The 27950-nt window shown below is 53.7% G+C and overlaps 1 protein-coding gene across 1 annotated transcript; it reads left to right on the forward strand.

Annotated features, from left to right (window-relative positions):
- Positions 1-67: 67 nt before the first annotated feature.
- On the forward strand, positions 68-27950 carry PRPF8 (pre-mRNA processing factor 8). Its single transcript, XM_075904482.1, has 43 exons — positions 68-220; positions 1081-1191; positions 1979-2147; positions 4677-4841; positions 4928-5146; positions 5803-6015; positions 6453-6578; positions 7175-7280; positions 8663-8853; positions 9226-9345; positions 9429-9618; positions 10370-10489; positions 10733-10867; positions 10968-11097; positions 11482-11678; positions 11767-11973; positions 12059-12222; positions 12674-12800; positions 12949-13141; positions 13498-13685; positions 13972-14210; positions 14889-15035; positions 15335-15545; positions 16240-16356; positions 16440-16687; positions 16912-17091; positions 17612-17747; positions 18305-18474; positions 19894-20023; positions 20302-20448; positions 20745-20905; positions 21470-21661; positions 22263-22500; positions 22718-22846; positions 23463-23576; positions 23800-23973; positions 24288-24481; positions 24908-25147; positions 25252-25393; positions 25741-25881; positions 26012-26151; positions 26532-26734; positions 27559-27950. The coding sequence occupies exons 2-43, from the start codon at positions 1092-1094 to the stop codon at positions 27711-27713; spliced, it is 7008 nt and encodes a 2335-aa protein (XP_075760597.1). The 5' UTR covers positions 68-220; positions 1081-1091; the 3' UTR covers positions 27714-27950.

Here is a 27950-nt window from a genome sequence, read left to right on the forward strand (position 1 = left end):
TTCCGCTGGCCGGACCCGCCTCCTAGCCGGTCGCGGATGCTCATAGGCTGGAGAGCCCACCTGTCACCAGCCCGAGAGCTGAATGGTCAGAGCGCCCACTGGCCCCGCCCCCTCAGCCCATCCGGGTCCTTGGAGCGCTGCAGCGACGCTCGGGGGCCGCCATTGCGGGTGGGAAGCGGGAGGCCGCGGGGCGAGGCACGAGGGGCCTGAGCGGAGACAGGTGCGGGGGGAGGGGGCGGGGTGTGGGGAGCGGGGTGTGCGGGGGGGTCGGGGTGTAGGGAGCGGGGTGTGCGGGGGGGTCGGAAGGAGGGGGCGGGGCGTGCGGGGGGGGCGGGAGGAGGGGGCGGGGGGGTCAGGGTGTAGGGAGCGGGGTGTGCGGGGGGGTCGGGAGGAGGGGGCGGGGGGGTCAGGGTGTAGGGAGCGGGGTGTGCGGGGGGGGTCGGGGTGTAGAGAGCGGGGTGTGCGGGGGGGTCGGGAGGAGGGGCGGGGGGTCGGGGTGTAGGGAGCGGGGTGTGCGAGGGGGTCGGGAGGAGGGGGCGGGGGGGTCAGGGTGTAGGGAGCGGGGTGTGCGAGGGGGTCGGGAGGAGGGGGCGGGGGGGTCAGGGTGTAGGGAGCGGGGTGTGCGGGGGGGTCGGGGTGTAGAGAGCGGGGTGTGCGGGGGGGTCGGGAGGAGGGGCGGGGGGGTCGGGGTGTAGGGAGCGGGGTGTGCGGGGGGGTCGGGAGGAGGGGCGGGGGGGTCGGGGTGTAGGGAGCGGGGTGTGCGGGGGGGCGGGGTGTAGGGAGCGGGGTGTGCGGGGGGGTCGGGAGGAGGGGGCGGGGTGTGCGGGGGGGTCGGGAGGAGGGGGCGGGGGGCGGGGTGTAGGGAGCGGGGTGTGCGGGGGGGTCGGGAGGAGGGGCGGGGGGGTCGGGGTGTAGGGAGCGGGGTGTGCGGGGGGGTCGGGAGGAGGGGGCGGGGTGTGTGGGGGTCGCTGGTGGCGGCGGGGGGCGGGAGAAGAGGGCTGTGACGTTGGGTGTGTTTCCGCTCTGTGGCGGGCATTGACTAACCTGAGCCTGCTCTTCCTTCCTCCCCTTGGTTCTTAGCCTGCCTCTCCATGGCTGGAGTGTTTCCCTACCGCGGGGGCTGTGCCCCAGTGCCCAGTCCCTTGGCTCCACTGCCCGACTACATGTCTGAAGAGAAGCTGCAGGAGAAAGGTGCAAGAGCTTATTGAAATGTGTCCCAGACAGGGTTTGTGGGTTATGCACTCCTGGAAGCGGTGACAGAGAGGTCCCAGGTCCATGCAACAGCTAGGCAAAGGCCAGGCAGGCTCTGTGCCCCACAGTGAATTCTGTGTCCTTTGGTTGTGTTATGTCAGACATCGTATTCTGCTCACTAAGCTGTTCAGTTCATTTGATTTATGGTGCATGAGCATTTGCCCTACTTTGTTTTGCTGGGTTTTTCTCACTATTCTGTTGCAACCTGTGAGACTGCCCTAAGCAGACTGCTGTCAGTTGCATGTATTTTAGCAGTAAAACTCTGTTCAGAGTAAACAACATAGCAATTATAATCACAGCTGTTAGTCTATGATTCTTGCAACTCTTTGCTCTTGCCAGTGCGATACGCCAGGCATCATTGGGAGAATCGGAGGAGAATGTGAATGCAAAGGTGGTGGTTGCACAGGAATAGAGAACTGCCTGACTGGATAACAGCAGGGGTCCTTCTGGGCCAGTGTCCTGTCTCCAGCACTACATAACTCAGAGCACGGTGCAAGAGGCCAACTGTAGGCAGGTGTGAGAGTGCCTTTTCCTGCTCCCTGGTGGGGTTAGAGATGGTATAAACTCTGATGCATAAAGATTTGTACCCTGTTCAAAATACTTTTTGCATTACTAGTAGAGCTCTGTACATTCACTATCCATGTAATTTTGGGCTCATGTTGATTTGGAGTCTCTTTTATGATGGTGCTCTGGTTGGACTGGACTGTGTGTGTTCTTGTTTGTGTAGCCCGCAAATGGCAGCAGCTGCAGGCAAAGCGGTATGCTGAGAAGAGGAAGTTTGGTTTTGTGGATGCCCAGAAGGAGGACATGCCCCCAGAACATGTGAGGAAGATTATCCGGGACCATGGTGACATGACTAACAGGAAGTTTCGTCATGACAAACGAGTTTATTTGGGGTAAGGAGAGCAATGAGCATTCTAATCCATGTCCAGGGCAAGGAGGGCTCTGGGTAGGGCATATATGGTTACAGGTATTCCATTCCTGGACGATGGAATTGTAAGCAGCACGCTGCACTACACCAATGCCACAGATATGCACTGGCCTGTAGAGATCACCGAGAGATCCAAAACCTCCCCTAGAGAGATTTCAGTTACTTTAAACTCTGTGCATAGAAGAAAATTCTATACTGTGAGCTCTTGTAAAATGCTATGGAGATGGACTGTGAGATGGACTGTGAGCAGTGGAACAGAAATAAGTAGGGTGGAATGGAGCCGAGGTTGTGCTTGAATTATCAGGTAAAGGCTATTGTGCAGAAGCATCGATCTTTTTTTTTCTTTTAAATAAAAGGCTTGAAGGAGTTCAGAAGAGATGCCTGTTGCACAGTGATTGGGTGATCCAAATGCAAGAGAAGCATTTATTTGCATTTCAAAATCAAGTTCATTGCTCATTCCTGGCCATATGCAGAGTCCCTAGAAATTCACAAGATGAATTTCTGTGGATGTGGGGGGGCGGCGGGCAGGTGGGAGGCAGAAGCAGGGTTGGGGGCGCGGGGCTGTCCCGTGGAGATCTGGGTATGTGGGCGGGCGGTGGGCGGAAGCAGGGTTGGGGGAGTGGGGCTGTCCCGCAGAGATTGGGGGGGCGGCGGGCAGGTGGGAGGCAGAAGCAGGGTTGGGGGTAGCGGGGCTGTCCGCCGGCGGCTATCGGAGAGGGCAGGCGGCGGAACCAGGACTGCATGGGAGGAGGGAGAGCTGCCCGGGGGAGATCAGGAGGAGGAGGATGGGAGAATCAGGTGCCAGAAGCAGGGCTGGACGGGGGCAGCAGGACTGGTGGGGGAGGGTCGTCGGGGGAGCGGGGCTGACCGGTGGAGATTGGTCAGTGGCTGGGGGAACCAGCCGCTGGAAGCAGAGCTGGATGGGGGCAGCAGGGCTGGACTGGGGAGATTGGGAAGAGAAAGGGTAGGGAGCGGGACTGACCTAGGCACATGCAGACCCTGGCAGATGAGTGTGTCTGGCCGGGGATTCCATTTTGCCCCCTCCCCCCCACATACCCTCCCTGGAGTAGATGTGAACTGCCTGGCAGGTAGACCCACTCAGACAGCACGAGCACATCTACCAGCCAGGCAGCTAAGGACTAATACACCTAATTATAAGACGTACCTAATTAGAAAATACCAGGCATTTTATATGTTTGGTAATTTCTCAATTTCTTTCCCAGACAAAACCTTCAAATACCGGACTGTCGAGTACAGAACCGGACACCCAGCAACCCTAACCTTCCTTGCACCCTCCCTCTTAGCCAGATACCCTACCCCTAATCTGCTCCTGCTCCCGCCTCCTGAAGTGCTGATGTGGCACTGGGTTCCCCAAGCCCTGGCCCAGGGTGGGTGGAGGATGCAGCCGGGTGAAACACTGAAAATTTATTCATTTTTTTTATATGCGTTTATATTTTAGGGCTGCAAAAGACAGTACTGAGGAAAAAAAAAGGGTTCCAACTAAAGTAAAAAGTTTGGGAAACCCTGATCTAGCCAGCTTCCTATCCATCTTACAGTCCATTTATCCAATCCATATTCCCTTAACTTGCTGGCAAGAATATTGTGGGTGACTGTATCTAAAGCTTTGCTAATGCTGGCATTAGGGGCTTTGGGAGGACCAGAAACAACTTATTTGAATATTCATCATTTTCTTATTGAATATGCAAATGAATGTCACCGATCCTCCAAAAGCTCGTGAATGGATTTACTGATCCTCGTGTCAAAAAGTTTGGGAACCCCTGAGCCAGAGCATTGTGGGATGTGGAAAATCCCAAGTTACGCATTGCATTCTATGCAGTCAGGACAGCTGGTGGTTCCCAGTGCGAACTGCTCTGCTGCAAACACGTGCAAAGGAGAGAAAAAAGGAGTTGCAAATGCCTTGGAGGGAGGGTTGGTCAGTTCCTCAGTTCACTTGACAAGACCTTTGGGTTTTCCATTTGGCTTCCGTAACAGGGTTTGTAAATGGGGCAAACTGTCCCCACTGGTAGAGGAGCCAACACACATTTAAAGCTGGACTCCAGCTGCCTGTCAGTGAAAGCGACAGAGTCCTCTGGCTGTTCAGAGAGGAGAGACTGCTGTGTTTGCCTGTCGAGTCTTAAGAGAAGCTGTTGAATGCTAGGGTGGCTGCCTGGGCTTCTCTGTTCTTAAAGTCCCAGCTCAGGTGTATTGTATACAGCGGGGTCACATGTTTATGGGGGGGTTGTTATTTTAGCATTAATTTCTTCCCTGTATCTGAAACTGCTTCTGCAGGCAAGCTGTGTTACACTTGTGTGTAACTGACCTGAAATAGTCATGGTTGGGGCGAACTGCTGCAGTCGTTGCTGTTGTCTGGTGTTAGTCCGGGGGGAAGGGGGTTTTCAAACAGTTGGCAATGTCCTTTTCGCTGGAATTTGGGTTTTGGTAAGGGGGAGGTTGGTTACTGTCTCTGACTGTAACTCAGGTGATTTTTCTGCAGAGCCCTGAAGTACATGCCTCATGCTGTCCTGAAGCTCCTGGAGAACATGCCAATGCCCTGGGAACAAATCCGAGATGTTCCGGTCTTGTACCATATCACTGGTGCGATCTCCTTTGTGAATGAGATTCCGTGGGTCATAGAGCCAGTCTACATCTCCCAGTGGGGGTAAGCATGTTCAGGAGTCATGCCCTGGGAACTGCCGGGTGCTCTATCTGCTATAGGCTGTGTCCAATGCTCTTGGTTCATCCCAGGTCCATGTGGATCATGATGAGACGAGAGAAGAGAGACAGACGTCACTTCAAAAGGATGAGGTTCCCCCCGTTTGACGATGAGGAGCCCCCTCTCGACTATGCTGATAACATCCTGGATGTGGAGCCCCTTGAAGCAATACAACTTGAGCTGGATCCTGAGGAAGATGCCCCTGTCCTGGATTGGTTTTATGATCATCAGCCATTGAAAGACAACAGGAAGTGGGTACCTTTTTTGGGAGCACTTTTTCTTTGTAGAGAATCCCAAGCCTTTGTAGAAGCTCTGTACACAGCAGCCTCGGGGAGTAAAACATTAGATGGCTTGTGAATTACAGGGAGATTTTACCAGGGGCGTCTGGGCAAATTCTGTTCTTAGGAAAACTGGTCTGGGGTGTCGATACAGAGTGAGCAAGGCCCCCCCCTCCCGCCCTCTCCCCTCCTAAAGTCTGTTCTGAAAGATCTCTGCAGTCAACTAAAGAAAACATTATTTACCTTCCTGGAAGCATGAAAGGCTGAGTTACCCATGGCCTCCGAACGGCTATTTCACACATGATGCTTTGATGTGAGCATACCAGAAGCTCTTTGACCTGTCCACAAAACTTAGTTAATATTATGTGCCACCTGGGCCTGCTGTCTGTGATCCCAAATATTCATGTCTAAATCTTGGGAACTGTCTTGGGGAGAGGACTGAGTCTAGCACCTGGTCAGCAGCAGGTGGGGTTGCATTGTTTAGAGAAGGTTTGAAAGGCCATGCAGCCTTGGCTTCTATCAGGGAAGGGTCTGGGAGATAGTGGTTACCTTTCTACTTCCTGCAGAGGGCTGGGTTTCAGCAGCTTTTGTGGAGCCCCGCAGTGCAGATGTGTGTGTTCCCTTCGCAGGTATGTGAATGGTTCTACGTACCAGCGGTGGCAGTTCACACTTCCCATGATGTCCACGTTGTACCGACTAGCCAACCAGCTGCTGACAGATCTTGTAGATGACAACTACTTCTACCTGTTTGATCTGAAGGCCTTCTTTACTTCCAAGGCTCTGAACATGGCGATTCCTGGGGGTCCCAAGTTTGAGCCTCTGGTCCGAGACATTAACCTACAGTAAGTGATGGGTTTTGGTGGGGAAGGGAAAAAGTACTTGCCTGCCATGTTCTCCCTAATTTTTCCATCCATGTGCAGAATAAATTTTATGTGCACTGAGGCATGTGCACCACCAGAAGAAACACAAACCTAGCTGTGGACGCTCTGCTAATCAGCTGGGAAGCATTTGAATCCCCTGGCCAGCGTACAGGGAACACTGGTTGCCTGGTTTGGGGTGGGAGCCGCAGTGTGTTGTCTTCTCCAAGTGAAATGCTGGTGGATTAGAGCCTGGTGACGTGGTATTAGTGGGTATGACAGCATGCTACTTTAGAGTCTGAATCGTTGTTGCAAGAGGTTAGAATGTGTCTGGAGACACTGGCCCTGCATCTTACATTGGAGACTTGCCTTTCTGCCACACTCAGCACTTCCATTTAGCAACATTTCTCTTCTGGTTTAAGGGATGAAGATTGGAATGAATTCAACGACATCAATAAAATAATCATCAGGCAGCCAATCAGGACAGAGTACAAGATAGCCTTCCCGTACCTCTACAACAATCTGCCGCACCACGTGCACCTCACCTGGTGAGTTCACCATCCATGGTGGGCAGGGCTGTGGAGATGTTGCCTTCAAAAGAAGTTTTAATAGAGAGTTTCTCAGACTGGGGTCCATGGGCCGTGCTGATCAACTCCTGCCCCTCCCAAGGTTAAGGCAGGTGGCCCTGGTTCTTTGCAGCTCCCGTTGGCTGGGAATACTGACCAGCGGGAGCTGGGGGTGGGGGGGTGGGATGGGGAGGAGCCTGTGGGCATGAGGGCAGTGTGTAGAGCCTCCTTAGCCCCCACGTGCCTAGGGGCCACAGGAACCAGTGGCTGCTTCCTGGGAGACATGCTAAGTGGTGCTGGGACCCTGGGGTCCTTTCCTGCACTTCTCCTCTTTCCTGGTGCCCCATGCTCTGCCCCAGCCTGGAGCCCCCTCTTACACTCCAAGCTCCTCATCCCCACTCTACCCCAAAGCCCTTACTGCCCTCCTACGCTCCAGCCCAGTGAAAGTGAGGTGGGGGAGAGCTGGGGTTGGAGCAAGCAGAGGTGTGGGGCTTCAGTGAAGGGGCAGGAGGTCCCTGAAAAACTGTAAATCAAGCTGGGGGTCCCTGGGTTGCTGCTCTAATATTTGTATCGTGCAGGTATCACACGCCGAACGTGGTCTTCATAAAAACAGAGGATCCTGACCTGCCTGCGTTTTACTTTGATCCCTTGATCAATCCCATCTCTCACAGGCACTCGGTCAAGGTGAGTTACTGCCCAAGAGTGCCCAAGAGCAACGGATGCGTGCACTGGGGGTGATGGAAGAGGGTCTCTCTGGCCTAGAGCCTCAGGCAGACGATATGTTGAGGGCAGGGGCTCCAGGGCTCCGGCTTATGGTTCTACCACTGCTTGATAGTGCACTGCCGATGAGCTTGGAGCCTAAATCCTTCTTAGAAATCTCTAACCCTTCCTGACTCCTATTGTTCCTCAGTAAAATCCTGCAGCTGCACATTCCGCACTGTGACTTAGATCATGTGAAGCAGAGGTGGGCCCCCTGTCTGCCCCCTTCCCAACACAGCTCTCGCGCACCAGGGCACTGGAGCCCCACACTTACCTGCTCCTCCCCCACTCTTCCAGTGCTTTTGGAGTGCATGGCTCACCTGATTCACGCTCCGTCCCGCTCCTCCCCTTCTCTTCCCCCAGAGCTGGAAGGTAGTGAATCAGCTGTTTGCGGCAGCCTAGCTCTTGGAGGGAGGGAAAGGAGCAGGGAAGGAGTAGAAATAATGATTTCAGTGCCCCGAGAGTGCTGGAAGAGGGGGAGGAACAGGTAAGTGTGGGGCTCCGGTGCACAAGGGGTACATGGGGAAGGGGAACAGAAGCAGGGAGGGGGGGGGGGGGTCATAGGTGGCACCCTAATGGTCTCAGGGAGCCACAGCAACCCACAGGTGAGAGGGCAATTCATGCGGCCCACTCTTATTTTTGGTTGCCCATCGCTGATGTAAAACATTTCCTTCCGTCCATTAAAACGTTGCCTCTTTCAAGGATCCTCTTCCTGCCTCCTAGCACTAGAGAGCAGGGACACCAAATTACACTGCTTCACTGATATATCAACAAGATACACCCCAATCATTTCTCCTTCCCTTGTCTGCAGAAGAAACCTCTGCTTGCTGACTTCTTCCTTTACCATCTCCACTGGCGCGTGATTTTCATTGCTCTCCTCATGGCCTTTTCTCCTGCTAGAGTTAACCAAAGCCCGCCCCTCGTGTTCAGGTGTAGCTGCACTGTTGGCTTGTGTAGTGTTACACTTGTGTTCTCTAGCCCCTGCATTATACAGCCTAGCATCTGCTCACCTCACTGCTTTGCCACGTTTTCAGACCATTAGCCCTTTTGAGTGTGGCTGGGCATTCAAGGGAGCTGTTCGTTCAATTACCACTAGAGCTAGGCCTGTGTCCTGAGGTCAGAGGTGGTTCAGAGATGTCACTGGCACGTAGAGTTTACATTGTCCCCGTGTTCGTCAGCACCGTTGCTTTTCTCTTGTGTTCTTCTGCCTTTGTGCAGCTAGCCCTGTTCCGCTGCTTGGTTAGAGCTTTGGGGAGATTGAGCTGAAGTAGGCGAGGGGCTGATTATCTGGCTTTTCCGCACTGTAGAGTCAGGAACCGTTGCCTGATGATGATGAAGAGTTTGAATTACCAGAATTTGTGGAGCCTTTCCTGAAAGACACCCCACTGTACACTGACAACACGGCCAATGGCATTGCACTGCTGTGGGCCCCGCGACCCTTCAACTTAAGATCTGGCAGGACACGCAGGGCTCTAGACATCCCGTTGGTGAAGAACTGGTAAGGTTCCTTGTAGGGGCCTTTGGTAATCTAGTGCCTGGGGCATTAAGGGGGACGTCTGGGCTGCCCCAAGTAGCACTTGGCTGTTTCTAGCTCCTTGATGAATCTGACTTGGTTGGATTGCATGGGATTGGGGCCGCACTGCTTTCCTGAGCATGGAGGTGGTGTAGGGGCTTCACATAGCATTTTCCTTTCTAGCCTCTTTTGGCATGGGGAGAGGGCTACAGAGAAAAGCCACAGTTGGGAAAAGTATTGCTGGAGATCCTGCCAAGCTTTCTGCTGGCCAGCCTGTCTTGCAGGGACAGTGCCTCTGATCCAGGGAATGGGCATGCCTGTCCCTTGGAGCCCTGAGTGTGGCCTCTGTGTCTGCAGGTACCGAGAGCACTGCCCAGCAGGGCAGCCAGTGAAGGTGAGGGTCTCCTACCAGAAGCTGCTGAAGTACTACGTGCTGAATGCACTCAAGCACAGGCCTCCCAAGGCTCAGAAGAAGCGGTAGGTGATGCCTGTTTCCTTGGGAGAATCTCTCTGGTTTGCTTGGGGATGCAGCTGACTCATTGTTCTCTCCCCATCTGCAGGTACCTATTCCGCTCCTTCAAGGCCACAAAGTTTTTCCAGTCCACAAAGCTGGACTGGGTGGAGGTGGGCCTGCAGGTGTGCCGCCAGGGTTACAATATGCTCAACTTGCTGATCCACAGGAAGAACCTCAACTATCTCCACCTGGACTACAACTTCAATCTCAAACCAGTCAAGACCCTCACTACCAAGGTGCCAGTTCATGGCCTCCCCTCACAAGTGCTTGGGAATAGAGAACACTGGTCTGTGGTGCTGTAAATTCACTAGGGCAGAGCTGTAGCAGCAGCACTAACCCTCCGGCCTCCGATTTCCCCGTCTGCAGAACCCACCTTTTTGGTGATTTGGTGGATTATTGGGCTACTGCTCCTCCCTTGAGGAAGGGATGGGGAGAACTGGCTTCGATGGTCTTTGGGCAGCAAACCCGTTAAGTTAACTTCCAGCTGCTTAGTGCTTTTAGTGCCTTGAGATAAAATGCTACAGAAGGGCTATTGCTGCTAACCTGGAGCTGCTCCCTTGGCAAATGGTCTGAGAGGCTGGATGCCTGGCCACTCCATAGCAATGGGTACGTCTAGACTACAGGGTTTTGTCGACAGATACTGTCGACAAAACTTCTGTCGATAAAGAGCGTCTAGACACATTCAGTTCTGTCGACAAAGCAAGCTGCTTTGTTGACAAAACCCTGTAGTCTAGGCGCAACCCTACAGGCAATAACACCTTCTGTCGACAGAACTCTGTCGACAGAAGGTGTTATGCCTCGTAAAATGAGGTTTACCAGCGTCGACAAAACTGCTGAGTTCTGTTGACGTTATGTCAACAGAAGTCAGCGATAGTGTAGACGCAGGTATAGTTTTGTCGACAAAAGTCCACTTTTGTCGACAAAACTCAGTGGTCTAGACACACCCAATATGTCTGCTGATCCCTGTCCCCTGGTCTCCCTTCACAGGAGAGAAAGAAGTCTCGATTTGGTAACGCTTTCCATCTCTGCCGAGAGGTTCTGCGTTTGACCAAACTGGTGGTGGATAGCCACGTCCAATACAGACTGGGAAACGTGGACGCATTTCAGGTGAGCCTCGTTTGGTGGTGTGTGCTAGGGAGTGGGGTGAGGCTGAGTGAGGGGCAAACTTCTGTGGGGTGCCTGCTTGTCAGTGGCTGGTTGGCTGTTCTGGAGAAGAAGGGAGCCACTGAGGCAGTACACGAGTGGCTTGGGGGTGGACTTACTGACATGTGGCAAGGGCTGGGCAGCGCAGTGCAGTGAGGGTGACTCCCAGAGCGGGCCTCAGGTAACATGCGTTGCTTCTGTGTCTAGTTGGCAGATGGCTTGCAGTATATCTTTGCCCATGTGGGACAGCTGACAGGGATGTACAGGTACAAGTACAAACTGATGAGGCAGATTCGCATGTGCAAGGACCTGAAGCATCTCATCTACTACAGGTTTAACACAGTGAGTACCGCTTCCCCCGGCACTAGTGGCTGCCCCAGGCAGCTGGGTGAGAGAGGAGGCCTCCTGGACTGTCCCCAAGTAACATGCCTCTCTTCTGCAGGGGCCTGTGGGGAAGGGACCTGGCTGTGGCTTCTGGGCCCCAGGCTGGCGGGTCTGGCTGTTCTTCATGAGAGGCATTACCCCGCTGTTGGAGCGGTGGCTGGGCAACCTGCTAGCCAGGCAGTTTGAAGGTTTGTTCAATAAGTGAAATGGAGGTTGAGGGAGCTCACGTGGCTCCAGCCTGCTTGCCCCAGAGCATGTCACGTGGCACCTGGGCATGAGGTGTTACTGGTGAGAGCCAGTCACTCCCGGCGTTTCCCCAGAGCCCGAATAGATTCCCAGTGCAACTGATGTTCAGCGGTGGTCTCTGCCAAGTCCACAGTCCAGCCCTCGCAGTGTGCGGGGTCTTGTGGGTACTGCACTCCCGCTGTTTCTACTGTTCACGTCTGGGCCACTTGCTTGGACTCAGCTGGCTTGTGGCGAGAAATTCTAGAGCCTGTTTAGCTCTTACAGGGGGAAGCCGAGTGCTGCTGCCCGGTGGTCTCCGGATCCCTGAAGATTTTTCTCTCTTCCAGGCCGACACTCAAAGGGCGTTGCAAAGACCGTAACAAAGCAGCGCGTGGAGTCTCACTTTGACCTGGAGCTGCGAGCGGCCGTAATGCACGACATTCTAGACATGATGCCTGAGGGGATCAAGCAGAACAAAGCTAGGACCATCCTGCAGCACTTGAGCGAGGCCTGGCGGTGCTGGAAAGCCAACATCCCCTGGAAGGTAAGTACCTCCCAGTCCTTCCTTTTCGGTTTCATGTCCATCCGTTATGGGGTGAATTCCTGTTTCTCTAACTCTGGCTCCTCACCAGGTGCCTGGGCTGCCAACTCCTATTGAAAACATGATCCTGAGATACGTGAAGGCAAAAGCTGACTGGTGGACAAACACAGCTCACTACAACAGAGAGCGGATCCGCCGGGGAGCCACGGTGGACAAGACAGTGTGCAAAAAGAACCTGGGTCGGCTGACCAGGCTTTACCTGAAAGCTGAGCAGGAGAGGCAGCACAATTACTTGAAGGTGGGGCTGGGGTGCTGGCTAGAGCTTGGGGTTTCTGTAGCGGGGTTGGATGGCTGCTGACAGTGCTGCTGCACTTTGTTTGCAGGATGGTCCCTACATTACTGCAGAGGAAGCTGTCGCGGTGTACACCACCACCGTGCACTGGCTGGAGAGCAGGAGGTTCTCACCCATCCCCTTCCCTCCACTCTCCTACAAGCATGACACCAAGCTGCTCATACTGGCCTTGGAAAGGCTGAAGGAAGCCTACAGGTGAGGCAAGGAAAGAGTGGTGCTGGTGGCCAGGGGCCTGATACCTGCGTTGGGAAATGGTCTTGGAGCTGTTTGGGATCTGTTTATATCTGTGCTTGACCACGAGAGTCCCTGGAGCCCTTGTTAGCCTAGACCTGTGGTGTCCAACCTGTTCTAGCAAACTAGCTACACTCAACCAGCCAATAGCCACATGTGGCTAGTGTCAGACGCCTTGGGCCTACACCATACTGCCGAGGCACTGCGGTGTGGTTTATTCGTGTTTTTATACAGTCTCTCGCCACGCCTGGGGACTACTGCTACCATTTTCCAGGGAGTGTGGGCAGTGGGGGAGTTGTTAATCCAAGGTGCATCACGCTCCAGCCTCGTGGTGAAGAATCTTCCCTCGAGGGTCGCAGAGTAGGTGTTGGTTCTGTCGACATTTGCACATAGGAGCAATTTTCTTTGTGTTCAGTGTGAAATCCCGTCTGAACCAGTCGCAGAGAGAGGAGTTGGGTCTCATTGAGCAGGCGTATGATAATCCCCACGAAGCTCTGTCCAGGATCAAACGACACCTCCTGACTCAGAGAGCCTTTAAAGAGGTAAATGTGGCTAGAGCTAGTGGGCAGACCACTAGCAGTACCTTCAGAGTGCCGACGACTGAGCTACCTCTCAGACTAGACTCTTGTTGATCAACCCCAACATCCCCTGTCCTTGGTGTAACCCAGCCTGGTGTGTTCTCTTGCTCAGGTTGGTATAGAGTTCATGGACCTCTACAGTCACCTGGTTCCTGTTTATGATGTTGAGCCCCTGGAGAAGATTACAGATGCCTATCTGGATCAGTACTTGTGGTATGAGGCTGACAAGCGAAGACTCTTCCCTCCTTGGATCAAACCTGCTGACACAGAGCCGCCTCCGCTGCTGGTGTACAAATGGTGCCAAGGTCAGTGGAGTGTCTCACCTCTAGGTAGAAGGGCTTGGGGGCAGAAGTGGGGGCCGGCTGCCTACTCCTGCTTTAAGTGTCTCTGTCTCGCTGTCAGCATGGTGGCTAGCTGTTGTGCTGCCAGAAGCCAGATTCAGTAAATTAAAATCACCTTTGTACACAGTGGGGACCCTCTCTGAAGGTTGGAGATTGCTATGTTTCTCCATTTCTCCAGAGAGTTCTTCAACAAAAGGCTAGGCTGGGCTGGAGTGGCAGGGGAGCTGGAAAATGTGCTGTCCCTTCCTGGGATGGTGCTGATGGAGTGAGGGAGGCGCATCTTTGCAGATGGTGCCACTGGCTTTGTTGTGTTCCTTCAGGCATTAACAACCTGCAGGATGTCTGGGAGACGTGTGAGGGGGAGTGCAATGTGATGCTGGAGTCCCGCTTCGAGAAGATGTATGAGAAGATTGACTTGACACTGCTCAACAGGCTCTTGCGTCTCATTGTTGACCATAATATTGCTGACTACATGACCGCTAAGAACAACGTGGTGATCAACTACAAGGTACTGATTCGCCTGGGAGGGAAGGGGGGGCTGAGAGCACACTAGAGCGGTAACCGGTAACCGGTTGTACGTCTGCTGGGGGAAGCCAAGACTTTCCAGGATGAGCTGGAGGCAGGCTGAAGGGTGGGGGAGCGAAGAGCACTACCCAAGTGCTGCCCGGGGCAGCTGGTGGAGTAGCCATCCAGCTGCCATTAGCCTAGTTGCACCAGATGAGCAAGAGCCCTGCTGAAAAGTCTGAGGGGACTGAGTTGAGCCCAGTTCTCACAGCTCTCTCCTCTTCTCCCAGGACATGAACCACACCAACTCCTATGGGATTATTCGGGGGTTGCAGTTTGCGTCCTTCATTGTTCAGTACTATGGGCTGGTGATGGACCTGCTGGTGCTGGGCCTTCACCGAGCCAGCGAGATGGCCGGCCCACCACAAATGCCAAATGACTTCCTGAGCTTCCAGGATATTGCCACGGAGGTGGCCCATCCCATCCGCCTCTTCTGCAGATACATTGACCGTATTCACATCTTCTTCAGGTAGGCGCTGTTGCCTGGGCGCCCACCCTTGGTGCCAGCGAAGGTGTCCTGTACAGGTGGGAAGGATCCACAGGGCCATGGCTCTGTGCCTCTCCTCCACAAACGTAGGACTGTCCCTGCTCCCTTCCTGCAGGTGGCAGGTGCTGCAGCACATTGTGCCCTGGGGAGGTTGGCTCTAGCCCTGGGGTGCAGCGCAGTAGCTGTGATGTCCCACAGCAGGGCTACTTCCAGCTTGAACTCTTCAAAGAGATGATCCTTTTGGCTGCAATTGCTCAGCCTGTCTGGCAAAGCTGGGTTGGTCCATTTGAGAGTGTGCTCTTGTGCTGCTGTGCTGAGCTGGCTACTCCGAGCTCAGGCATGAGCCCATAGTTCTAGGGGGGAATCCCATTTTAAGCTGGCCTCGCGTGCGCTGGGCATAGCCTTTCTGATTTTGCAGTGAGCTGGCCTTGATCACATGTGTATTGACATGAATGCGTGAAAGGCCATGGCGCGTACAGTCCGTGCCTATGCAATGTCTGAATGTGCCGTATGCAGGAATTGAGCGTTTGTTAGCGTGGTACACAGACATACCCTTGCCAGTCACTATCCTTCAGGGGGTCTCCTTTCCTGGCAGGCTAAATGGGGCTTCCCTGGATGTTCAGACCTGTTTCCTGCTCCCCCCCTCATGTGAATTTCCAGGTTTACGGCAGATGAGGCAAGGGACTTGATCCAGCGCTACCTGACGGAGCATCCGGATCCCAACAACGAGAACATCGTGGGCTACAACAACAAGAAGTGCTGGCCGCGAGACGCCCGGATGCGGCTCATGAAACATGATGTGAACCTGTAAGTCATCTGGCACCTTGTGAATCAGGGAGGATTTTAGTGCATGGGCAGCTCTGCCATACAAGTCAGGCAACTGCGTGTACCATTAGCTTGTGTTGCAGCACCCCTCTTGGCAGGACCTGCCAGAACTTCCTGCTGTTGTGCCTGTCAGTGCAGGGAGTGTGGGGAATGGGCTGTGTTCATATTGTGCTGCAGAGAGTGGGAGGAAAGGGACTGAGGAACGAACCCATGTCTCTGTTCCCCCCACTAGTGGTGGGGTCTTGTCAGCCAGGACTTATACTGACTGCTTTGTCTTTTAGCGGCCGGGCGGTGTTCTGGGACATTAAGAACCGCCTGCCTCGCTCCGTCACCACTGTGCAATGGGAGAACAGCTTTGTGTCTGTGTATAGCAAGGACAATCCCAACCTGCTGTTCAACATGTGCGGCTTTGAGTGCCGCATCCTGCCCAAGTGCCGCACCAGCTATGAGGAGTTCACCCACAAGGACGGTGTGTGGAACCTGCAGAATGAGGTAGGGACAGTGTCTGGCAGGCAGAGCAGGGCTCCCCGGGGATGGTGGTTATACGCTGCCTTCATGTGGCTTGAGTAGAACTGACTTTCGGGGCTCAAGCTGCCCTTGGAGATGGCGATAGAGGTAGTTAGCAGTCGTGTCCAACCTTATTGTGCACAAGGGCCAAATAATCCTCACTGCAGTGTTACGGGGGCCAAAGAAGTGCTGCATATTTTAATAAGAATTAGTCCCCAGTATTGATAGTTTCAGTCTTTCGCTAGAAACAGCCTATGCCCAGCATTGTCTGGTTATGCAAGTGTGCAAGTTAAACTGACGTAACCCTGATGTCAGACACTGGTGAATCAGCTGCTGGTAGATTGTGCTGAAGCAGGTCGCGGGGGCTGTTGGTTCAGCTCTGCTGGCGTAGAGCGTTGGCATCTGAACTGAATAGTGTTGGTGAGTACACATGCGCCAGGCGGCTGGCAGGATCAGCCCTTGTACCGCAGAGGTCCAGGATCTTGGCAGGAAGTGGGTGGGCGTGAAGCTGTGCTGCTAGCCCCTTTACTGCAGTGAGTGCAGAGAAGTCTCCTGAAGCTCGCCCCCTGCTGGAGAGAAGCTTGAAACCTCTGTGAGTAGGGGTGGAAATCCCCTTACATTGACTGGACAGTGGACTCCCAGCTCAGTTGATTTGAGGGTCCGGGTGCTTCTGTTGCAGGTGACCAAGGAGCGCACGGCTCAGTGCTTTCTGCGTGTGGATGACGAGTCTATGCAGAGGTTTCACAACCGCGTGAGGCAGATCCTCATGGCCTCCGGCTCCACAACCTTCACGAAGGTAACAAGGAAGGGGTCTGATGTGGCTGTCCCCAGGCACGGGCTGGAGGTGCTGAGCTGATCACCCTTTGCTCGTGTCTCTAGATCGTGAACAAATGGAACACAGCCCTGATTGGCCTGATGACCTATTTCCGGGAGGCTGTGGTGAACACACAGGAGCTGCTTGACCTGCTTGTGAAGTGTGAGAACAAGATTCAGACCCGAATCAAAATTGGCTTGAACTCCAAGATGCCCAGCCGCTTTCCCCCGGTGGTGTTCTACACCCCCAAAGAGCTGGGGGGCTTGGGCATGCTGTCCATGGGCCACGTTCTGATACCCCAGTCTGACCTGAGGTGAGTCAAGTTGCTCTGAGCATGGGAAGGGAAATTCTTGTTTCAAGAAGGCTCCTAGCAGTTGTGGCTTTCGCAGGACTTGGGGGATATTACTGGGCCCTTCTTTTGTAATTGAGGGTTGAAGCTTTGTGCCCTGTCATAGGGGTCTGTTGTCTCATGGCAGCCTTGATGGGATACAGACCCACCACCCTCCCCCACTTATTGCCTCTGCTTCTTTGCCACAGGTGGTCCAAGCAGACTGATGTCGGCATCACTCATTTCCGCTCAGGGATGAGTCACGAGGAAGACCAGCTGATCCCAAATCTGTACCGCTACATCCAGCCATGGGAGAGCGAGTTCATTGACTCGCAGAGAGTGTGGGCAGAGTATGCCCTCAAGAGGCAGGAGGCTATTGCCCAGAACAGGTGTGTCCTCGCTGCCCTCCATGGGCCCCTTGTGGGGTCGAGAAGGGAATGGTGCATGAGGGAGTCCCGGAGACCCTGCTGCTCTTCAGAACTCTTTTTGCCTATGTGTGTGAGGGCCTGGCTGCTCATGAAGGGCCGAACGCTGCCGGGTTTCTGTAACGGCATGGTCCCTATCTTGGGGGGGGGGGGGGCAGTCCCTGCAGGGTAACTGGGAAATGGGCAATGATGCTTAGAGGCAAGAGAGTCTAAATGAAGTTCTGGTGGAAGGGCCAATGCTGGCAAGTGTCGTCTCCTTTTATCATGGAGCAGCAGCCCGAGGATGGATCCTTGGTACCAATGCTGGGGCAGCTTTTCAAAGTCCCAACTTCCGTTGATCATAGTAGCCTGCAGCTGATGCTTCATGGACCTGCATGTGCTACACGTAGCAGAAACCTCTCCCCTGCTAAGAGCTGCTGAAGCCAGGACTTGGTTTGGTTGGAATCTTTGGGCTTAAATCCATTGTTATGAAACCTCTCTCTAGGCGTCTGACTCTGGAGGATCTGGAGGACTCATGGGACAGAGGGATTCCTCGCATTAATACCCTCTTCCAGAAAGACCGGCACACCCTGGCGTACGATAAAGGCTGGAGGGTCAGGACAGACTTCAAACAGTACCAGGTACCAACTGGGATTTGCTCTTGGAAGCTCTGATGCTTACTGAGTGGCTGGCACCTGCCAGCCAATGTTGGGGAGCCTTTTTCTTCTCTCCCCTTTGTACTAGTTTTGCTGTTTCCTGGTCTTTGTGCTTCAGGAAGAAATTAGACCCGTGTTGTGGGACTGCTAAAGGCCTTTAAGAAAACCAGTTAGGAAATGTAAGCCCCCCCCTCCTTCCTCAGCGGTCTCCCTGCTGGGAGTATGCAGGGGCATACGGACCGCTGCTCCGTTGAGTGCCAAGGAACCCGATCTTGAGAGCAACTTGTGTGGATGCGGCACGCATTGCAAAATGTTGCCTTCCTAATAGACATTCTTCCGATTAATTGCTTTAAAAAACTGAGCAATAGGAAGCCATTAAACATCTTTTGACTTCAGGCTGATTTGTCCATTGTGATTTGTCCCAGCAGTGGGGCATCTGATTTACTCATGAGCATTGTGGTTCCTCGCCTCCAGCCTGGGGGCTGGGGCTGGGCTGGTTGCAGAGCCTCTTCCCACTGACACCCTCTTTCTGTTGTATGCAGGTTCTGAAACAGAACCCGTTTTGGTGGACACACCAGCGCCATGATGGGAAGCTCTGGAACTTGAACAACTACCGCACGGACATGATCCAGGCCCTGGGTGGAGTGGAGGGGATCTTGGAGCACACCCTCTTCAAAGGAACCTACTTCCCAACCTGGGAGGGGCTTTTCTGGTGAGGAAGGGCCCTGCTCTGGAGGGGTCGCTGATTGCATTTTGGTTGATCCTCATCTGACTTGTTTCCAGCAAACCACCTGACCCATGTGCTGTATCTTAGCCGAGCGCCTGTAGCCAGCCTGGGGGGCTGGGCTCTGTTGGTCCCTGAAGAGTGTCTGCAGAAACCTTACTTTCTCCACTGTAGGGTTAATGCTGCCACTCTTCCCCAACACCATGTCATCATAGCATGGCAGAGACAAGCGCAAAGGAGGAAACTTCAAAAGCACAGATTCAAAGTGGGGAGTAACTGGCTAGGCAGCAGTACTGCTGAATGGGTTCTGGTGGCTCGGGCAGTTGTAAAAGGCTGGTATTCTGTGGGAACTGAGCGGGAGTGTGGTATGTAAGACGTGAGGTAATTGTCCCGCTCTGTTCAGTGGTGGTGAAGCCTCCAGTTGGGCAATGTGGCCATGTTGGGAAAAGGTGACAAAAATAAGCAAGGTTTTCTAACCTGTCCTGAACAGTAAGTTAAAGGGCAGGAGTGGGGAGGGGAAATTTAGGTTGGAGAAAAGGTTGAAGTAGGGATCTGCTAGATCTTCAAATATCTTAAGGGTTAGATAGGATGAGAAGTAACTTGCAGCAAGAGAGATCTGGAATTACTACTTAAGGGATGTTGTGTAAGGTCCATCATGGAAGGGTGTTCAGATCCAGTCCAGGATGGTCTAAGTATTCTGGGTCCTGCCTTATGGTGTAGGACTGGAAGGGACCTCGAGAGGCTGCTGGTCGGTCCCCTGCCCTCACAACAGGACCAAGCACCATCCAGATCATTCCTGACAGGTGTCTGTCCAACCTGCTCTGAAATCTCTCCAGTGATAGAGATTCCACAACCTCCCCAGGCAATTTATTCCAGTGTTTAACCACCCTGACAGTTAGGAAGTTTTTCCTAATGTCCAACCTAAACCTCCCTTGCTACAATTTAAGTCCATTGCTTCTTGTCCTATCATCAGAGATCAAGGAGAACATTTTTTTCTCTCCCTCATGATAGCATTTTAGATACTTGAAAGCTATTATGTCCCCTCTCAGCTGTTTTGTCTAAAACTCAGTTCTTTCAATCTTCCCTCCTAGGTCACATTTTCTAGACTCTTTGTCATTGTTGTTGCTCTTCTCTGGACCTTCTCCAATATCTCCACATCTTTCCTGAAATGTGGTGTCCAGCACTGGACACACTATTCCAGTTGAGGCCTGGTCAACGCAGAGTAGAGCGGAAGAATGACTTCTCGTGTCTTGTTCACCACACTCCTGTTAATGCAGCCCAGAATGATGTTTGCTTTTTTGCAGTAGTGTCAAACTGTTGACTCAATGCAGGGGGGTGGACAAGACTGTGAAATCCTGTGTGGGATGGGATGGCTTTCTTGCAGAGCTGACTGCGTGTTCTTTTCAGGGAGAAGGCCAGTGGCTTTGAAGAGTCCATGAAGTGGAAGAAGTTGACAAATGCCCAGAGATCGGGTTTGAACCAGATCCCCAACAGAAGATTCACCCTCTGGTGGTCTCCTACCATTAACAGAGCCAACGTAAGTGAAGTCCCTTTCCTATGGACTCGCGTATCTCTGTAGAATGCAATTAGCTGAGCTGTGTTTGAGTCAAGTTCTTTAATTCACACCATCCTTCACATTCTGATACTGGCAAAAATAAATATCTCCTTAGAGCAGCAGCTGTCTTAATCCTGTCATCTTGGGCTCACCAGGGCCTGGCTGTGGGCCAGAATAAAATCAGGCAGTTTCCTCCCGTGTCTTGAATGCAGCATGCCTGTGAATAAAGCATGTTCTCATGGTGGCTGTTTTCTTGTCAGGTGTATGTCGGGTTTCAGGTGCAACTGGATTTGACAGGTATCTTCATGCATGGCAAGATCCCAACCCTGAAGATTTCCCTCATTCAGATATTCCGAGCCCACTTGTGGCAGAAGATCCACGAGAGCATTGTGATGGATTTGTGTCAAGTAAGTGGGGGGTCAGAAGAGGGTGCAGATGTGTGTAATTCTGTCCCTCCGTGCTGGAGGCAGGTGCTTTACCAGCAGTGCCCCCAGAAAGTCCCTTCCAGTTCCTGGGAAAGAAGGGGTTAACCTACAGCGGCCTGCCGCTGGACGTGGAGATTGCCTTTTTTAGCATCTCTTGCACTGGGACTTGGGGCGGGGCTGCGCCCTTCCCCACTGCCCTCATGATGGAGATGGCAGAGGACACAGCTGGCTGTGCCTGCAAACCTGGCCCTGCCTCATTGCAATTGCCCTCTCCTCAGGTGTTTGATCAGGAGCTGGACGCTCTGGAGATCGAGACCGTGCAGAAGGAGACCATCCATCCCAGGAAGTCCTACAAGATGAACTCCTCCTGTGCAGACATCCTCCTCTTTGCCTCCTACAAGTGGAACGTCTCACGGCCATCGCTGCTTGCAGACTCCAAGTGAGCGCTGGGCAGTCTCTTCCCTGTGTCCCTCGTGCCTTCTGGGTCTGTTCAGGTGTCTGGTAGGGCGCTGACTTGCTGAGCCTGGAGACTCTGGTTCAGGCCAGTCAGTGTTTCTCCTCTGTGTTCTGCGTCTGCACTGGCTTTCTGGGAGAGGGCGCTGCCAGAAGCTCCTTGTGTGCTGCTTCCCGTTGTCCCTCTCCCTGAAGCACTGTATTTCTGCCCTCCACGCTTAAGGAGTTACAGAAGTCAGCGTGGTGCTGCTGGTGGCCTGCTGTCTTGAGAGTCAGATACAGGCTTGAGTCCGTCCTTTCATGGGTGCACCTGCCCCTGGTGCATGTGGCTGGCCCCTCCCATTACATGTGAGACCAGTAGCGATCCTTCCCGATCCGAGCCGATATGAAACAGGCTGGTCTCGGTCAGATCTGTCCCATCATGCACCTGCCCCAGCGTGACAGTCAACGTGGGTCCCGTTAGCTTGGCGGGAGGTGCTGTCGGCAGAGCAAGCTGCAGCTGCCCTTTGGGAGGCAGGAGCTGAGGGCTGTTTTCTCTCCTGCTGCCCAGGGATGTGATGGACAGCACCACCACTCAGAAATATTGGATCGACATCCAGCTGCGCTGGGGCGACTACGACTCCCACGACATCGAGCGCTATGCCAGAGCCAAGTTCCTGGACTACACCACGGACAACATGAGCATCTACCCCTCCCCCACTGGTGTGCTTATAGCGATTGACCTGGCCTATAACCTGCACAGGTGAGGCCCTACCATAGGCCTTCAGGGTCCAGCGGCACCCTGTGCGTGTCAGAACTGCTGGAGTGGGGGCAGGGAGATGCAGGCAATGAGTGGGTGAGGCCCAGCGAAATGCTGGTGGGTCAGGTCCCAGCCAGTTAGTTTTACTGGCCCAGGCTGGGGTCACTTGGGTTCTTACATGGGGGTCTTCACAAGGTGGAGCCATGGCTGGCAGCACTAGCTGTTTCTGCGCCAAGGCCATGGGGGTGGGCTCCAAAGGCCGGGCCTCTCCCGCAGACATCCCAGCACAGTGGAGCAGTTGCAGCTGCTCTGGGGACTGCAGTGTGCATGCTTACTGCTGTGCTCCTAGTGGCTTCCCTCCTGGCATCATGCAGGGAAGCCAAGCAGGGGGTAGCCAGGGGCACAGCTCCCAAGGATGGTGAGCAGAGCTGGGCCAAAGATGCGCCAGATTTCAGCCAGGGACATGTTGATGGCTCCAGCATCTGCTCCTGCCTGTGTGCTGAAGAGCAATGCTCCCAGCCGCTTCCCTGGGAAAGGCTGTTTCTGCCGTTTGGATCCCGAGCTGGAGGGGCCTGTTGCTGATGTTGTGCCGCTTCCTTCCCAGTGCCTACGGGAACTGGTTCCCTGGGAGCAAGCCTCTGATTCAGCAGGCTATGGCCAAGATTATGAAGGCAAATCCTGCGCTGTATGTCCTGAGGGAGCGGATCCGCAAGGGGCTGCAGCTGTACTCCTCAGAGCCCACAGAGCCCTACCTCTCCTCCCAGAACTACGGGGAGCTCTTCTCCAACCAGATCATCTGGTTTGTGGATGACACCAATGTGTACAGAGTTACCATTCACAAGGTGAGTGTGGCCAGCAGGAGGAACCTCTGGCAAGGGTATAGGATGGAGCCTGGGGGAGTCCAGGGCAGGGATGTTGGAACCTGGTGACCCTTGGCACTAACGGACATGGAAGTCTGTTATGTTTACGTGGGGCTGGGACCGAGGACTCCCTACAGGGAGTGTGCCGTCCCAGCACAGACAGCTCATGCAAGCATTTTCACCTTGCTGTTTTCTCCAGACCTTTGAAGGGAATTTGACCACAAAGCCCATCAACGGGGCCATTTTCATCTTCAATCCCAGGACTGGGCAGCTCTTCCTGAAGATCATCCATACGTCTGTGTGGGCAGGACAGAAGCGTCTGGGCCAGGTAGGAGCCAGGGGGGCCAGAGAATTGCTTTGGCAGCTTCTGGAGATGTGTTTAGTAACAGTGACCAGGGGCTCCTCCAGGTGGGACCTTAGGTCTCTGGGGCACTGGAAGTCCCAACAAAGTGAGAGCTAAGCCGAGTCCCTGTGCTGGGACAGGATTCCTTGGGTTCACTTTTGCTGAGGTTCTAGGCATTTTGGGGGTGTAAAGAGCCTGCAGTCCCAAGCAGGGACCTCAGGTGGGATCCCTGCCTTGTCAGCCATTGCTGCCGAGGGATGCCAGGCAGGAAGTGCATGCGCTTCCGGTCAAAGCATCCGCTCTAGTGCATTGTGCCTCCAGCCCACCCAGACAGAGCAGTGCTGGTGACGTGAGGCTGAGTGCTTGTTGCTAAGCGACCAGTTGAATTGACTCCTGTTGGGCTTTATAAGCCACTTGCTTCCCCCAGCCAGGCAGGGGCCGTGTTGGTGGAGCCTCGTGAGCAGGTGTTGGTGCCCAGCAAGCTCAGTAGCAGGAGACTTTGCTGGCCCAGGCTGTGATACTTCCCCCTCATCCCAAAGGCCAGGCTGGCTTTCCTGCAGTGAGGGGTGTGACCATATTCTAACCTTGCCTTCCTCTGTAGCTGGCCAAGTGGAAGACTGCTGAGGAAGTGGCTGCCCTGATTCGCTCCCTGCCTGTCGAGGAGCAGCCCAAGCAGATCATAGTGACCAGGAAGGGCATGCTGGACCCGTTGGAGGTAAAGGGCCTGCTGGGGTGGGCACCATTAACCCCCTCTGAGAGAATCCCCGGCTCTGCCACGGCTACCTTGCTCCAGGGACAGCTCTGTGTCCATGCAACCCCATATTTAGGGCCCGGGTGTGTTTCCCTTGCACAGCTCCATGGTGCAGCCCTAGAATCTAGGGAGCAGCGGGTGAGTCTGAAGAAATGTTTGATTCCTGCTTTCTCTCACTCAATTCCAGGTGCACTTGCTGGATTTCCCAAACATTGTGATCAAAGGGTCAGAGCTGCAGCTGCCCTTCCAGGCCTGCCTGAAAGTTGAGAAGTTTGGTGATCTCATCTTGAAGGCTACTGAGCCCCAAATGGTTCTCTTCAACCTTTATGATGACTGGCTGAAAACCATCTCCTCCTACACGGTAAGGTCTGGCATCCACCCCAAATGGCTGCCGGGAAGGGCCCCTTAGTAACTGTTGCATACCAGAGCCCTGCAGGATGCTTTCCTAGACAGAATTTGCTTTGCTGCCCATGCTGCAGGAATCCCCGTCTTCTATTCTAGGTCTTGCTGTACTGGCAGCAGCACCAGGCCACACGTGGGTCAGTGATGGTTCCTTTCAGAGTGGTCTGTGTGTTGCATTTGCAACGTAGCTGTCCCTGAGGCAGGAGTAAGGCCCCAGTCTCCTCCTGTGCGCCAGGTTTTTCTCCTTGCTGAATGGCGTCTCTCTTCCCACAGGCATTCTCACGGCTCATCCTGATTCTCCGGGCACTGCATGTAAACAATGACCGGGCCAAAGTCATCCTGAAACCGGACAAGACCACCATTACAGAGCCTCACCACATCTGGCCCACGCTTACAGATGAGGAGTGGATCAAGGTGGAGGTGCAGCTCAAGGACCTGATCCTTGCAGACTACGGGAAGAAGAACAAGTAAGAGCAGAGATTGGTCATAACAGGGGCCACCCTCACCCCCCTTTCCCTGGACCAATAGGGAAGCTAGTTATTTTGGTTAATCTTTTTCATGGGCAGATGAAGTCTGCGCATGTTTGCCAGTGCATGCATTTGTGCCTGCGGCTACTGAAGGGCTGCTGAGGTGGCGAGGATGCTGTGCTCCCTGTTCCTGGGAGCCACTTGTTTTGCTCCACTAGTGTCATGAGAGCTTGTCTGGAGGAATGCCTCTTAGAGCAGTGGTTCCCCAATGTGGTGCCTGTGTGCGGCGCGTGAGCGGCGCATGTGCAGTGCCAATCCCTGGCGTGCAGCGCATGTGTGGAGCCAGCCCCGGGCACCCAGCAGCTCCAAAAGGTTGAGGACCACTGTCTTAGAACATCTAGCCACTTGGGTGCATTCCCTTGCCAGTGTGAACGTGGCATCCCTGACGCAGTCGGAGATCCGGGATATTATCCTGGGGATGGAGATCTCGGCGCCCTCCCAGCAGAGACAGCAGATTGCAGAGATTGAGAAGCAAACCAAGGAGCAGTCGCAGCTGACAGCCACACAGACCCGCACTGTTAACAAGCATGGGGATGAAATCATCACGTCCACTACTAGCAATTACGAGACTCAGACCTTCTCTTCCAAGACCGAGTGGCGAGTCAGGTAACAGAAGGGGTCTGGGGCTCGCTGGGCTGGCTGGGAAGAGCCAGTGCAGTCACGTGAGGGGTCAGTCTGTTCTGACCTGCTGGGTGATCTCCTCTCCACAGAGCGATCTCTGCTGCCAATCTCCACTTGAGAACCAACCACATCTATGTCTCGTCTGATGACATCAAGGAAACCGGCTACACCTACATCCTTCCCAAGAACGTGTTGAAGAAATTCATCTGCATCTCAGACCTGCGGGCCCAGGTGAGTCTGTGCTTAAAAACCAGCTCATCACTGGCAATGGGGCATGCTAGTCCTGGGGGTCAGCCCTGCCCTTGATTCTTAAGGCCCAGAGTTGGAGGAGAATTCCACGGAGCATCAAGTGATGGGGCTGCACACTCTGGCTGGATTCCAGCTCCAAAACCTCCCATGTCCCCACTCTTGTGTAGAAATTGCCTTTATCACTGAAAAACAATTGGGATGGCCCATCTGTTTGTGGGGATCTCAAACAAAGTGCTGTTGGCTTTGGAAACACAAGGTAGAGAGGGTGCTATCCGTGGGCATTTTCCTAGTAGGTCCAGGACTTTACTGATGCGTGTGTGTATTTCTAGATTGCAGGGTACCTGTATGGCGTGAGCCCTCCAGATAATCCCCAGGTGAAGGAGATCCGGTGCATTGTCATGGTGCCCCAGTGGGGAACTCACCAGACGGTGCATCTCCCTGGCCAGCTGCCGCAACATGAGTATCTCAAGGTGAGTCTCATTCCTGCATCCCTCGCTTGGGTCCATTTCCTGCTAGGGCAAGGGAGGCTTTGTCTCGAATGCTTTAGAGACAGCTAAGTCACCTCCCAGCCACTACCTCTAACAAGTTCTCTTCCATTAGGAAATGGAGCCCCTGGGATGGATTCACACGCAACCCAATGAGTCTCCTCAGCTCTCGCCGCAGGACGTCACGACACATGCCAAGGTCATGGCTGACAATCCCTCTTGGGATGGGGAGAAAACCATCATCATTACCTGCAGGTGTGCGAGGCTGCCAGGCCTTCACTAGGTGTATCCCCAGGTCCTGGCTTCTGTGGGCTGCCTGGGCCAGTACAGGGATGATAATCTAAACCCAGGCTCCGGAGGTTGGAATGTGCATGTGCTTCACTGATCTGTGCAGCCCGTTGGGAGCATGGGTGGATAGCTTAGCCTGTGTTGGTAGGGCTAGCACCTAGAGTGCTGTAAGCTAAGGTTGGTGTCAGAGACTTACTCATTTTGTGGAGTGGATCCATTTGCTTGCTGCTTTGAGCTAGAGGTAGAATTCTTTCAGCTGGGGCAATGTTCACACTTAGCTTCTTCCCTTCAGTCTCAGGGCTAGCCTGATCAGCTTGTTTGGTCACTACCACTTTGCTTCTCTCCAGTTTTACCCCAGGCTCCTGTACACTGACTGCCTACAAGCTGACTCCCAGTGGCTATGAATGGGGCAGGCAGAACACCGACAAAGGGAACAACCCCAAGGGCTACCTGCCATCCCACTATGAGAGGGTGCAGATGTTGCTGTCTGACCGCTTCCTTGGCTTCTTCATGGTACCAGCACAGGGATCCTGGAACTACAACTTCATGGGTGAGTCCCTGCCAGCAGAGATCTTAGCTGCATGTGTCCAAGCTCTGTATCACAACTGGGTAACCTGTTCTTTGGGAGGCCCTATGCTTGATTTCACGGTAACTCTTGAATCTCCCATATGATGATTGCCAGAATTTTAAGGATCGTTCTAGGCATCAGTGGGCAGAACCCTATTGATTTTCCTGAGGCAAATTAGAAAACTGAAAGAAGTGGAACCCAGAGCCCCTGCCATGTGTGTAGCAGAGCCAGTTTCAAGCACATATACATTATAGGTCAAACAACTGGCTGATGGTACCATTTAATGCCTTCCGGCATAATAGTATCCCTGTCTCCTCTCTGCCTAGCCTCCTAATAGCATCTAACACATTGATACCTGGAACAACCTCCCACCTACAGAGAACACTAATGGGGGGGAGATGGGGTGCATACAGCCTCTGACATGGAACACGAATGGAGAGGGAGAAAGAGGGAACACAGCTTCTGGCATGAGGGATTGAAACGGGACAGGAGGATGGCACAGGATAAGCTTTTGGGGAGATGTGAGAGATACAAATCAGTCTTGACACAGGCAAAGAGAAGCTCAGCTTAAAGAAGCTGTTCCACTTCTCTTGATCCTTCCACCCAACTGCAGGTGAGATTTTCAGTAGGGGCTTGCAATGATTTCTATGAACGTTAAAGAGGAAGGAAACCTGTCCACCTCATCATGTGTTAATCACATTAGTCTTGTCCCTTAAATGTGACTGGTAGCTTCCTGCGGGCAAGCTGTGATGGTGGAAATGGTTGAAGCCTCAGGCCTGGACTGAAATGGGGCTGCTTAATTCTAGGTGTTCGTCATGATCCCAACATGAAGTACGAGCTGCAGCTAGCAAATCCCAAGGAGTTTTACCATGAGGTCCATCGCCCATCTCACTTCCTCAACTTCGCCTTGTTGCAGGAAGGGGAGGTCTACTCTGCAGACCGAGAGGATCTCTATGCATAGGCCTGGGCTCTCAGAACTCACCCAGATGCAGCAAAGATTTAGTCCTGTTGATATTCAACAGTGTGTATGTGCTCCAGAAGAGTTAGTGATCTGCCGGCATCCCCCTGCATTGCTTTCGGTGTTCATTGCTTTAGATGCTTCCATGTGTATTCACTGACGGCAGGATTTGTGTAAAGTGAGTCCAAATGTTCTTTGTGATTTTGGAGAATGGCTTAATAAATTTTATATAAATGGGAA

The sequence above is a fragment of the Pelodiscus sinensis genome, chromosome 21, assembly GCF_049634645.1.
Source record: "Pelodiscus sinensis isolate JC-2024 chromosome 21, ASM4963464v1, whole genome shotgun sequence".
Lineage (NCBI taxonomy): Eukaryota > Metazoa > Chordata > Testudines > Trionychidae > Pelodiscus > Pelodiscus sinensis.